Below are 12,165 nucleotides of genomic sequence, written 5' to 3' on the forward strand. Positions count from 1 at the left end.
TTGGGTGGAGATTAGAGACAGAAGGAAAGATATAGAGCACACCCCAAAAGTGAAGGTGGCAGGAGATTTGTAAAGCTCTGGATCAGCAGTTTATGCTCAGCATAGTGTAGAAACTGTATCGATGTCCTAGATTTTACATGATGATTTACATTTACATCATGATTTTGAACCTTAGCCAATGTGTGGGCTGTCTGTGTGTGGTCATTGCAATAAGGGACCAGCCAGGGGGCCACAGTTGGTCTATCTAGGGGGCCGTCGGTGTGACTTTTAACAACACCCCCCCCCCCCCTCTCCGTAATGACAGCTGTCACCACCCAGAAACACAGGACAAATCAACAATCCCTGCCTAAGTGAAGGTTTTATTCCAAAACACTTTAGTTTGGGGGAAAAAACTGGAGAAAAATATAGTAATTACTCCCATAATTTTAAAAATTGCATAATTGCACTCTAAAAATATAAAGATTAGCGTGCTTATTAAAACATATTAGATTATCAACTTTAATGCATGCAGTCATTTTGTAATCAGTCTTACATCTCACAGTATCTTGGAACCAAGCCTTTAATTATAGATGAGTCGCTAATGTTTGTTGCATGTATGTTTTGGGAAATACTAAGTGACTTACAATTGGGTCAGACCTAAACTAATAAGACAAATGTGGGTTAAGCAACATCCTAACCAGTTTGCAACATAACAGACTGCAATTTTTTAAAGAAAAAAAAAAAAAATACTGCCGGAAATGATTCCAAGCGTAAGTAATGGATTAGTCATGTACAAACAGAGAGCAGAAAAGTTGGAACTTTGGTCAAGAGCAATGATAGTAGTTTATTTTCAGTATTTTATCCCAGAAAGCGCCACCAGTTTATTCTGTGAAATAAGCAGACAAATTTTCCGAGTAGGACTCCGTGCACACACACACATATACACTCTCTCTTCCACTCTCTAATTTTTGTCCACATTCCATTAACTTCTCTCTCTCCAGCTATAAATATCCTGCATGTCAGATTGGACGAGAGCGAGAGTTTTAGTCGCTTTATGGAAAAAAAAAAAAAAAAAAAAGGAAAGGATGGGGGAGGTAAGTATAGATAGATGGGGGGTAAATGGGAAAGGGGAGGGAGGAAAGGGGTGGGAGAGCTTGGGGCTTTTGTGGGGGTTTAGTCTAAATGAAACCAGGTGTGTTGTGGGACCAGTAAGAGGGGGCATTGGGTAACAGGGTGGGGGCAATGTGTGTGAATCTGTGAGTTGTTGTTCCGCCTGCGATTTGGACGGATTTGGAATTTTGGTATTTGGGCCGCAGACCAGGAATTTGTATCCTGGGGGGTCAGGGTGAGGGGGTTTGGAGAGTGGAGGATGGCAGTGCAGGGGGCCAGAGGGGGGGTAAGAATGGGCTGTCCCTCTCTCCTCCCTCTCTCCTCCCTCCTCTCTTCTCGGCCTCCCTTCTCTCTCTCTCTCTCTCTCTCTCCCTCCCTTTGCATGTGTTCAGCTGTTCCAGCTGTCTCCCCACTCACTCTCTCAGGGTCATGCAGGCAGGAGTTTAAGGGACCACTTCTGTACGCCAACTCAGCCGGGACGACAGCAGCCAGCAGAAGGACACACTGGCCAGAGGGAGACTGAGACTCATCCGGAAAGACTTGTCTGTGAGTACTTTCGCATTTCTTTCATGTCTGACATCAACGTAAGAAGGGATTTGTGTCAAATAGAGAACTAGTGGATGACTTATCAAGTTTGTCAGCGCTTTAGGAGAAGTAAAGGAGGTGAGATGTACCTCTGAACTATTTTTCTGGTACAGGCCATACACGTCACAGTCGCACCACTGCTCTGCTCTGCTCTGCTCTGCTCACTGCACTCCCAGCTACACTTGGCTCCTCAGAGGAGCCAAGATAACGTGGCCCACAGTCTGTGTAGTTTGCTTCTTGGCTCCGTGTTGCAGACACTGTAATAGGAGGGTAGACAGGAAGAGAGGCAGTGAGTCACAGGGCATGTATTATTGTACAGTATATTGCAAAATTCTTCCTTCTTTTACAACACTTAAAGAGGGTGTCCCAATCTCAGTTTAGTCACTCTAAGAGGAACTGCAGCGAAACAATTTGGGTAAAGTTGAATTTATAAGAGAAACTTCAACAGTCCGTATTAAACAAGAGAAACAGGTGCCAGCTACAAACACACACACACTCCTGAAACCTGGATGACATCACATTGCAAGACATTGCTTTTATACAGCCCTTTATATTGCTGTTTATACAGTATACTCCTAATAGCTAACATGTGACAGCTCTACCGTCACTGTATAACGACTCTGGTGGGATTATAAAAAGCAGGAAGGACCACCGATCCCTGAAAACAGCCCGTCATCTGGTGCCACATTGTCAGCACAGACTAATACATCACAGCCCTTTAACACACTTTAACAGAGGGAGACAGAGCAGCATCACCACTGGGAGAGCACAACAGCTCAGGAGGGATTTGTACAGTTACAGTGTGTGAATTTCTCCTGCAGGCCTGCTATCCGTCATTGACTTTGGAGTTTCCCTGAACAGGAGTGAAGCTGCTGCTGTGTGTGATTTGTGTGTGTGCATTTGCAGGTTCACTGCCACAACGGTAACAGAGCGCAGCTGTAGCGCACTGGGCCACCGTGTTCTCAAGCTGCTCCACGCACAACCGAGCAGAACAACACAAAGCTAGCTATGTATACACTACGAGATATGACAGCGTGTGTGTGTGTGTGTGGTCTAAATGTGTGTTTTTCCTGGTCCCCATGTGGTCACTTTTAAGAGCTGCCTGATATTTTGCTTGTTAAATTGTGCTGACTGTGTGAATTTAAAAATGTGTCAATGTGCTGTTACTGAGGCAGAGGCCCAAATAGTAAATAATGTGAGATTATAATTATTTTATCGTTAGAGGTAAATAAGTAAATACAGTGCACAACAGGTGTTAGAACAGCGATATGTTGAGGCTTCAACTGTTATACTGAGATTCCTCTACGTCATCGGTTATCCAAACACCAGGCGATGAACTTCTGCACCAGGGCGTCATTGTCTCACATCCTCCTACACAATGAGGAGAGATATGGGAAGTTCAGATCAGTGGCTGGAGGTTTGGCACCAGCTGTCTTCTTATGCGAACCATGGGGGGTTTCCCAGAACCTGATACTCTGGGAACCACTGCTGTGGCAGGGCATCCCAGCTGAAAACTGGCGCCCACATCCTTGCCACGGGCATTCCAGAGGTCCACCGCCACTTGATCTCAAGCGGCAACGGGGCAACACCCACGCATCCATCCTGCCCACACTCAGTAGCCAGTGAGTGACTGGACCCCGCACTGATGGTCAGTTTGTTTTTGGGTGGTTTTGGGTCACATTTTTTCTGGTTGTAAGTGTCCCCCGGGCCAAGTCAGAGAGGTCACGTACTGTGGCTGTCTGATTGCACGATGGTATGTGTTACCGTCTGTGCTCACAGAGCAAAGGCATGTTTTGCTTATTTTCACCGCACAAGTGTCACAAATTGCCGGTGATGTCACCCATCTAGTATTTGAGGGAGTCCACGTCACTGTGCAGCCTTCTGGTTGTCTCAATATGAAATACAACAATAAGCAATGCCTGCAAATGTGGCATGTGGAATTTATATCAGAGCGTGCGTGTGTGTATGCACGTAGACAGGCAGTGATTATAACTTTCCTGTCATGTATTTTAACTGGAGCTCACTGACTTTGCAAACAACACTTGCTTAAACTTTTTTTTTTCATTTCTTCAACTGGCCTGTTGTTTCTACAGTCTTGGCCTGCGGCAGCTGGAATAGATGGTTTGTTTATGTTTAGAGTCAGCTTAAACACTTATAGCTCCTCTCCGGGAACATTAACTGAAGGATTGTTTTGTCTCTGCTGAGAGCAAGGCCCTCAGAATACTCAGCATACATAATTCACTATAAATCTACCTCAAAAACACACTACACTGTGGAGAACACTCTGACAAAGACAGATGCACTCATCCATTACAGAGACACAACGACAGCATCTTCAGAGAAGGAGATTCCTTGTCACAGAGACAAATTAATTTGAATTTGTCTCAGACACTGAAGCAGCTGAGCAGGAGATGTAAAATGTTGTAAAATATGCGAGCAACAACCAGAATTTATGTGCTCCCACCGACGCTGCTCTGATACACAGTAAACCGAACCTCTGGAGGCAGCGCTCAGCGAGACTATCATTCCAGTGAGTTGTAGTCTGCCAGTCTGAAGACACAGAGGGCTTTCTGTTAGCAGCAGCTAATATGAAAGTATTCCTGTGATGTTGACTTTGTTATTTTCAGCTGAAGGAGGGAGCACGTCACGATGTTTATGTTTTTACCTGGCAGTGATTCATTCAATTTATTCTTGCTGCGATCAAGGGGGAACTGTTTGGTCGACAAACAGTGAACCAAGTCCAAGAAGCTAACTGTTTGTGTTCAGACTGACTACTTAAAAATTGGCTGCAGCTCTTTGCTTCGAGTTGATTTATCCATTTCAGCTGTGGGAACAGCTTACAGCGCCGAGCTCGAAAGCACAGCACAAGTGTGTTTTGAGACTGAATCAAACCATTTTTTGATTTCCGAGTTTCTAACATTACCTTTTTTATGTCTTTTTTCCACTTTCTTGTCTCTCTCTGAAATACAGATACCACTTGGCTGCTCTGCACATCACAAGTCGGCTGCCTCTCTCATCTTTAAAGCAGCTCTACCTGTCTGATAGCTGTGTGTGTGTGTGTGTGAGTGTGTGTGTGTGTGTGTGTTTGTGTGTTTGTGTGCATGTTTTTACGTGTGTTCCTGTCCCATCTCACACCACAATTAGTGCATTAGTATGCAGGGTGTTTGTGTGTCAATCTTGTGCGTGTGCATATGTGTGTCTGTGCTCCTCCGCAGTGCTATTTCACAGCCACATACAGAAAGTGACACCTACACGGTAAGGATGGATGAATCTCTCTCCTCCTCCTCTTTTCCTCTCTCTGTCTCTCTTCTTTTTCTTTGCATCTTCTCTTCTTTGCTTCTATACCATATATCATACCTGCCATACTTTTTTTTGTGTTGAAATTTCAGCCTCAAATCCTCCATCTTCTCTCTGAGCTTCTTTAACATGCCCTCATCTTCTTCTGGTTTAATATTCCACAGCAGTGTTTGCTTTCCAGTGTTTTATGATAGTGCTAGCTGGGGGTATTTTTGGTTTTAATTCCATGTTTCTTTAGGCCCAGTTTTTCTTTTCCATGCAGGTCAAAGCACTATTTTCTTTCCAGAATGATAATAATCCTTTTTCCGAACAGTGGCCTTAAATTGTTTGAGTTTTGTCGTTTTGAAGTGACGTTTGGCTCAAGGGAAGCAGTTTAAAATGTCACACATCCTTTTAAGAAGGAGCAGCAGACTTCTTGTCTTTCTGGCTCGGCACTGCTACACAAATACAGAGGAAACAAGTTTCTCTATCCTCTACTCTTTTTTCATGTCTCACTACTGGGGATTTATTATGTATTATTAATATATTATGCAACTGCTTGGCTCAGAGGGGCTATTCACATCTTTCTTTCCATCATTCTCTCACACTCTCTTTTTCTCTGCTTCTCCTTGCAGGAATGCACAGATGGGTATCATTGGGACCCTCAGACTGAGCACTGCAAAGGTAAAGCACTCTTAAAGGCATTTATTCCACCTCAACACCTAATCCTTATGAATAGTAACAGCTTTGATCATCCTTCTGCTCTCTGTGGTATGTCCTGTTTTTTTGATTTATTCCTAACAAGGACACGCAGTCTGCACTTCATGTTCAGTACCTAACTATGTGTCTCTGTGTCTCCCATCAGACATAAACGAGTGCGAGACTATTCCAGATGCCTGCAAAGGGGAAATGAAGTGCTTCAACCACTATGGAGGCTACCTGTGCCTTCCCCGCTCTGCGTCAGTCATCCCAGCCCCAGAGGCCCCCATCACGCCCACCGAGGCCTTTAACCCCTGCCCTCTGGGCTACGAGCCGCAGGGAGACAGCTGTGTGGGTGGGTGTCTGGTTTTGTAGGTCTGGGGGGTTGGAGGTAGACAGGTGGCCACAGGATGAGTGATCATTAAGCATGTTTGTGTGTGTGTGTGTGTGATTGTGTAAATTTATTGTCAGCGGGCCACAGATTGTGAGGGACAGGTGGCCGTAGCAGGTGTTGGGACTGGAGGCAGCATGTTGGTGCAATCTGCGTGGGTGTGAGTGAGTATGTGTCCACGGGGGGCAGACAGACAGTGTAGGAATTTGGAAGATTTCACACCAGGACAGCTGCTGTGTTTTAAAAAACGGACTTGCTAGCGAGAAAGGCACTGGTGCCGGAGGACAGCGGCGAGGTATTCGCCCGCATGAGACAGCAAACATGATTCAATATGATGTGATATTCTCAGCTGTCGGGTGCAAATGAGGGGAACAGAGCCGTCCGTCGTCTGCCCTCAAACAGTCACACTGTATCATTCAGTCATGTTGGATGAGGCTTTGTTTGCTCACAATAATCACACTTTTTTTGGTTTTTTTGCATGTTGTGTCCTTGTACCACATCGCCCACAAACACAGATGTTGATGAATGTGAGCGAGACGAAGATGACTGTCAGCCGAGCCAGGATTGCGTCAACACACTGGGTGCCTTCACCTGTCAGTGTCCGGATGGTTACCGCAAGGTTGGCACAGAGTGTATTGGTGAGATCATCCGTGTTATACATAAGTGTAGCTAAGCAGCTTGAGATATACTTTAGCTGGGAGAGTGAGTGTAATAAAGCGTAGGAATGTGGGTATCCCTCTGCTGACTCCCTTCTCCTCCTCCTCCTCCTCTCAGACATCGATGAGTGCAGGTACAGATACTGCCAACATCGCTGTGTCAATGTCCCCGGTTCCTTCTCTTGTCAGTGTGAACCCGGTTTCCAGCTGGCAGGAAATAACCGATCTTGCATTGGTGAGTAACGCCCTCTGATTATGACACTCTACTGTCACACAAAACACAATCATTCGGTATTCATCACTTACATCCAAAGTATTTCAATTTGATGCTACTTTATACCTCTACTCCACTCCATCTCAGAGGGAAATAATGAACATTTCACTCCACTACATTTTTTGACAGCTATAGTTACTATTTACTTTGTATATTAAAATTTAAATACAGTTTAGAAAATATGATGAATTTTTACAGATTAAACTGCCCAACAGAAGTAGGTAAAGTTAGTTTGTGGGGTTTAAAAGATGTACGCATTTACCAGGAGGGAGTCTAACAAATCACACTGTGGAGTTGCATTATGGTAATTGTAGGTTATTGTTTTTGGATCTTACTTTTACAAAGCAGGATCACAAAACAATACTAAATCACTGCAGTACCCCTTAAAATGCTCACTTAATGCATCAGAAAATTTAATAAAGTATTTAGATTATAATAACATTATAAAAAGGGTAATTTCTGCATAACAAGTAGTTTCACCTTTGATGGTACATTTATCTGTTAATACGTCTGAACTTGAATGCAGGACTTTTACTTGTAATGGAGTATTTTAACTGTTTGGTATTGCTATTTTTACCTAAGTAAAAGTTCTGAATACCCCTCCCTGCACTGTCCATTCAATCCTCTCAGATGTGAATGAATGTGAGATGGGTGCCCCCTGCTCTCAGAAGTGTTATAACACTTACGGCACCTTCCTCTGTCGTTGTGACCCGGGTTACGAGCTGGGGCCTGATGGCTTTGCTTGTAACGGTAAGAGACCCCGTCTGTCTGTCTGTCTTTAAAGCATGTGTTCAATAGTCAGCAAATACCTTGTTTCTATATTGGGAATAAGCTCTGTTTTCTGTTCCTTTTCTGCTTTTAATGATGGGAAATTAATAAAACCTGAACGTGTAACCTGACAGACATTGATGAGTGCAGCTATTCCAGTTACCTGTGCCAGTACCAGTGTGTCAACGAACCAGGGAAGTTCTCCTGTGTGTGCCCAGAAGGATACCAGCTGCTAGGCACCAGACTATGCCAGGGTAAGCAGACCCGCCTCCATTTCCTCCCACGACTAACACCTTCCTCTTTGTGCTTTCAGAGTCAGAAATGCAGCACTGATTCGATCCTTATTCCTTCTTTGACAGCAGCTCTGCTCTTGTACAGTCCTGTCTTGTTCTGTTCAAACAAACAAATCACAAGTTGTTTGTCCTCTGCAGATATAAATGAATGTGAAACAGGTGAACACCAGTGTACTGAGACGCAGACGTGTGTGAATATCCATGGACGATACCAGTGCGTGGACACTAACCGATGCCAAGAGCCTTACGTACAAGTGTCTGAGAAGTGAGTAACACCTTATGAAAGCTTGTGTGTGCTCATACACAAACACACGCTTTTACACACACATACACCTTTTCCCAATTACTAAAATATGTATTTGCTCAGAATATAACCAGCCCCATTATTGAATATGGCTCAAACTGCAAGATTACTCCAATTACTTTTTCCACATATGAGTCCAGCTTTGCAACCTTTTCTTTTGAACACGGTGCAGTGAAATAACAAAACTATTACAGTTGTGAACAAGTGCTGGATTGGTAACAAGCGTGGGTCAATATTAACATATCCCAGATGATTTTGTAGTATAAATGTGTTTTAGAAAAACATGAAGGATCAAAAATGGCTACTGTTCAATATTTATCCAGATGTTAGGAGAACTTTCTTCTTTGTCATGTTACCCCCTCTGCTGGCTGATTTATGAACTGCTGTTTTCATAAGAGGCATGAAAAATAAATCATAGCAATTAAATGTAGTGTTTATCACACATTAAAGCTCACGGTTAATTTTTATAAAGACTCTGCTCGATCATATATATGTGCATGTATATTCAGCTGAACTCAGTGTTGCTGCATCATACATATTGCTGTCTTCACGTGTCAGTTATTGATGTTTTTCTGCACCAAATATCACTTTATCTGCCAGCCGCTGTGTGTGTCCTGTCAACAAACCCGCCTGTCGAGAACTGCCTTTCTCCATCGTCCACCGCTACATGAGCATCACCTCCGAGCGCTCCGTCCCCTCCGATATCTTCCAGATTCAGGCCACCAGCGTCTCCCCGGGGGCTTACAACACCTTCCGCATCCGCTCCGGTGACGAAAACGGAGACTTCTACATCAGGGTGAGAAGAGATGTGATGTACCACTGATTCTGACATCTTTCATATTCAAAGTGCACTGACCTTTAAAAACACTTTTATTTAGTGCTAGATGGATATATTAAGAAAACATTGTCTTTTTATTAAACATTAGTCAGCTGGTGGTATCCACTTAATAAGATGGTGATTCTTTCCTGACCACAATTAAAAAGTCCTTAAACACATTACATATATTCATATCACTGCATCTTAACAAATTAATTCCTCCTTTAAAGGCCAAATATATTAAGAGTTTCTTTTACCCTTGATTTAGAGTGGCAGGTCAGATTGGATTAAGTATTCGTAAATTTAAAAAAAAAGATTTAGCCAGAGTTTCCAAGGAAAGCTTTAGTGTCACAAGATGAGGTTGTTGGAGCTTTCTGCTGTGTTTTTTCAACAAAGACATATTTAAAATGTTGTTTTCCCATTGTTTACTACCCTGCACAGCCCGACCTTACTGATAGCTTTAATATTAAGAAACCAACCTCTCTGCTGCAGCTTCTCACTGGAGATAATGTAATTGATAAATTATCTTTTTTTTTTTTTTTAATGAACTCACAGGATATAGTCAGCCATGTCTGTATGTCCTGCTGATAAAAAGAGGGCTTCAGTTTTGTTTAAACATACCTACATCTGTGCTACTAACAAGACATAAAGTCAGTTACATTTCATAGGAAGTGATGGTTGTGGCCTCATTTAGTAGATACAAACCTGTCTGACTGTACTGTAAATATCCTGATGTGAAAACAAGATTTAACATGGATTTTAATGCCTAGGTTACTGTGTTAAAGCTTTTTTGCTTAGGTTAAAAAACAAACTTGATTTGTGTTGAAAACAGTGAACCTGTCATTTATCTTAAAACATCTACACACCTACACACATGTGTTTTCACTTATTCTGACTAATTAGACCTGTGTGAGCTCGTACAGGCTGCGTTTGACATTTCACTCACTGTCCTGGGACAGTTAAAGGGGACATATCATGCACATTTCCAGGTCTATATTTTATTCTTGAATATCTTTGCATGATTTAAAGTTCAAAAAACCCTTATTACAGTATAGGATATACTGGTCCTCTATGCAGCCCTTCAGTTCAGCCTCTGTCTCAGACAGGCTGTTTTAGCTCCTGTCTCTTTAAGGTCCCCCTCACGACAAGCCCACTCTGTTCTTACTGGTTAGCTTCCAGCTCTGGAGGCTACATAAAAATCTCATTCTTTAATCAAAATCTAAACTTCTTAAATACATCCATGCATATTCAAGCCCAAATACGATCCGAAATATGTGAGTGGACAACGCAAACAACTCACGAAACAACTGGAACGGACGGCTGTTTGTTGGCATATGTGTATGATCTGACGTCATCACGAGGAGGATGTAGAGGTAACTTTGCAAAAAAGCGTTCAGAGCAGGCTGAAGCCCTGGTTTTTGTCTCTCAGGGAGCATTTTTAAATATGTTCACCTCAAGTTTTGGAACTTTGATCATGTTTAGCATAGATATCCAACATCATAACAGTATAAAAATAACAAAATCACAAAAAACATATGTCCCATTTATGTTTGTAGCACCTGTTAAGATGGGACAACCTACACCTTTATCATTCTTACTGAACAGTCTAATCAGATAGTAAGCGGAAACACCTGTGTGGGTATGCAGGGCTTTCAAAGACTCATGTCCCCTGCACACTGACGGTAATTTCTGCAGCAGCAGATATGTACTCAATAACATTTGTTTTGTCTTTTCCAGCAAATCAATAATATCAGTGCCATGCTAGTGCTGGCCCGTGCCGTGTCAGGGCCGAGGGAGTACACGTTGGACCTGGAGATGGTGTCCGTCAACCCGCTGCTCAGCTATCAGGGCAACTACCAGACCAGCTCCGCCCTCAGACTCTCCATCTACGTCGGGCCGTACACCTTTTAAAGATGGAGGAGGAGGAGAAGAAGAAGAGTGGAGGGACACAAAGAGAAAGATGGAGAGAGAGAAACACAGATGCAAAACAAGTGGTCAATGCAGTTCAACCAGTCACTGTGATGTTACACTCTTAGCTTTTAGTCTTCTGAGAAAAGTCACACATTTCTGTCAGCCCACCATGTTAAGTATAAGAATATACATGCAGAACAGCATACAGACACAATGTCTCACAGATAAATAGCAGCTTTAAAATAATTAGCCCAGTCAAATGTGTTCCCTTGTATTTAATCTGTCTGTTCTCACCATTATTTTTTTTAAACTTTACACATATCTGACAGCATCATTCTGTGGTCAGTGTGTATAAAAAGGGATTGTACTCATCTGTGCAGGATGATAACAAATCTGTGCGACATGTTTTTTTTTCTGTCTGCCTTCAGATGGAATGATTCACACCCGGCGTCACTACATTAATCTGTTTTTCACCAGTTTACATCCTTATCTTTTGGTTCCGCTCTGTTTGTCACTTTATCAGCCCCGTTTCCTGTTGACAGATGTGATTCAGTAACCACTCAGTTCAGACCTCAGCATCCCTGCTCCTCCTTTACCCTCCACGGTCCATTCCTTTGTTCGAGCTCTCCGTCACTGCCGTTTGTAGGTTCGTCACATTGCTGATTGTGTTGTACTTTGTATTTTTTTTTTGTCTAAGATTTGAACCCAAATAAAACAATATACCTTTTAAACTGTGTGGGTCTCAGTGAAATTGATTGGAATTTCATTCTTTCGTGCAGCTGAAACAATTCATCGATAGGCCTTTTTCTTAGAGGATATGTTGAGATGTCGCAGTAGGAAAAGCACAAGTGTAAATAATAAAACTAATGTTGGCTGAATTCCATTCAGCTGCTCCAGTTTCAAGGCGCTGGTGTTGTGTGTACTGGATCACTGTCACACTGTCATGGCTTAATAGGACACTTGAGTAGAACAGAGCCATCATTAATGTTATTAGTAACACCTGTGCTTTCTCAAAAAGGCCAAAATGTTTTTAGGCAAAAATGCCCAAAATTTACTTGTTCCAGCTTTTCAAATTTGAAGATTTGCTACTTTTCTTTGTTTT

The 12,165-nt window shown here is 42.7% G+C and overlaps 1 protein-coding gene across 1 annotated transcript; it reads left to right on the top strand.

The window, feature by feature from the left end:
• Positions 1-1,124: 1,124 nt before the first annotated feature.
• On the top strand, positions 1,125-11,794 carry efemp2a (EGF containing fibulin extracellular matrix protein 2a). The gene is made up of 11 exons (XM_042419909.1): positions 1,125-1,635; positions 4,645-4,929; positions 5,586-5,634; positions 5,816-6,004; positions 6,556-6,678; positions 6,815-6,931; positions 7,601-7,720; positions 7,873-7,992; positions 8,170-8,296; positions 8,936-9,131; positions 10,890-11,794. Exons 2-11 carry the CDS (start codon positions 4,828-4,830, stop codon positions 11,061-11,063), a joined length of 1,317 nt encoding a protein of 438 aa, XP_042275843.1. The 5' UTR covers positions 1,125-1,635; positions 4,645-4,827; the 3' UTR covers positions 11,064-11,794.
• Positions 11,795-12,165: the final 371 nt, after the last annotated feature.

Source organism: Thunnus maccoyii, chromosome 8 (assembly GCF_910596095.1).
Source record: "Thunnus maccoyii chromosome 8, fThuMac1.1, whole genome shotgun sequence".
In the NCBI taxonomy this organism is placed as follows: domain Eukaryota; kingdom Metazoa; phylum Chordata; class Actinopteri; order Scombriformes; family Scombridae; genus Thunnus; species Thunnus maccoyii.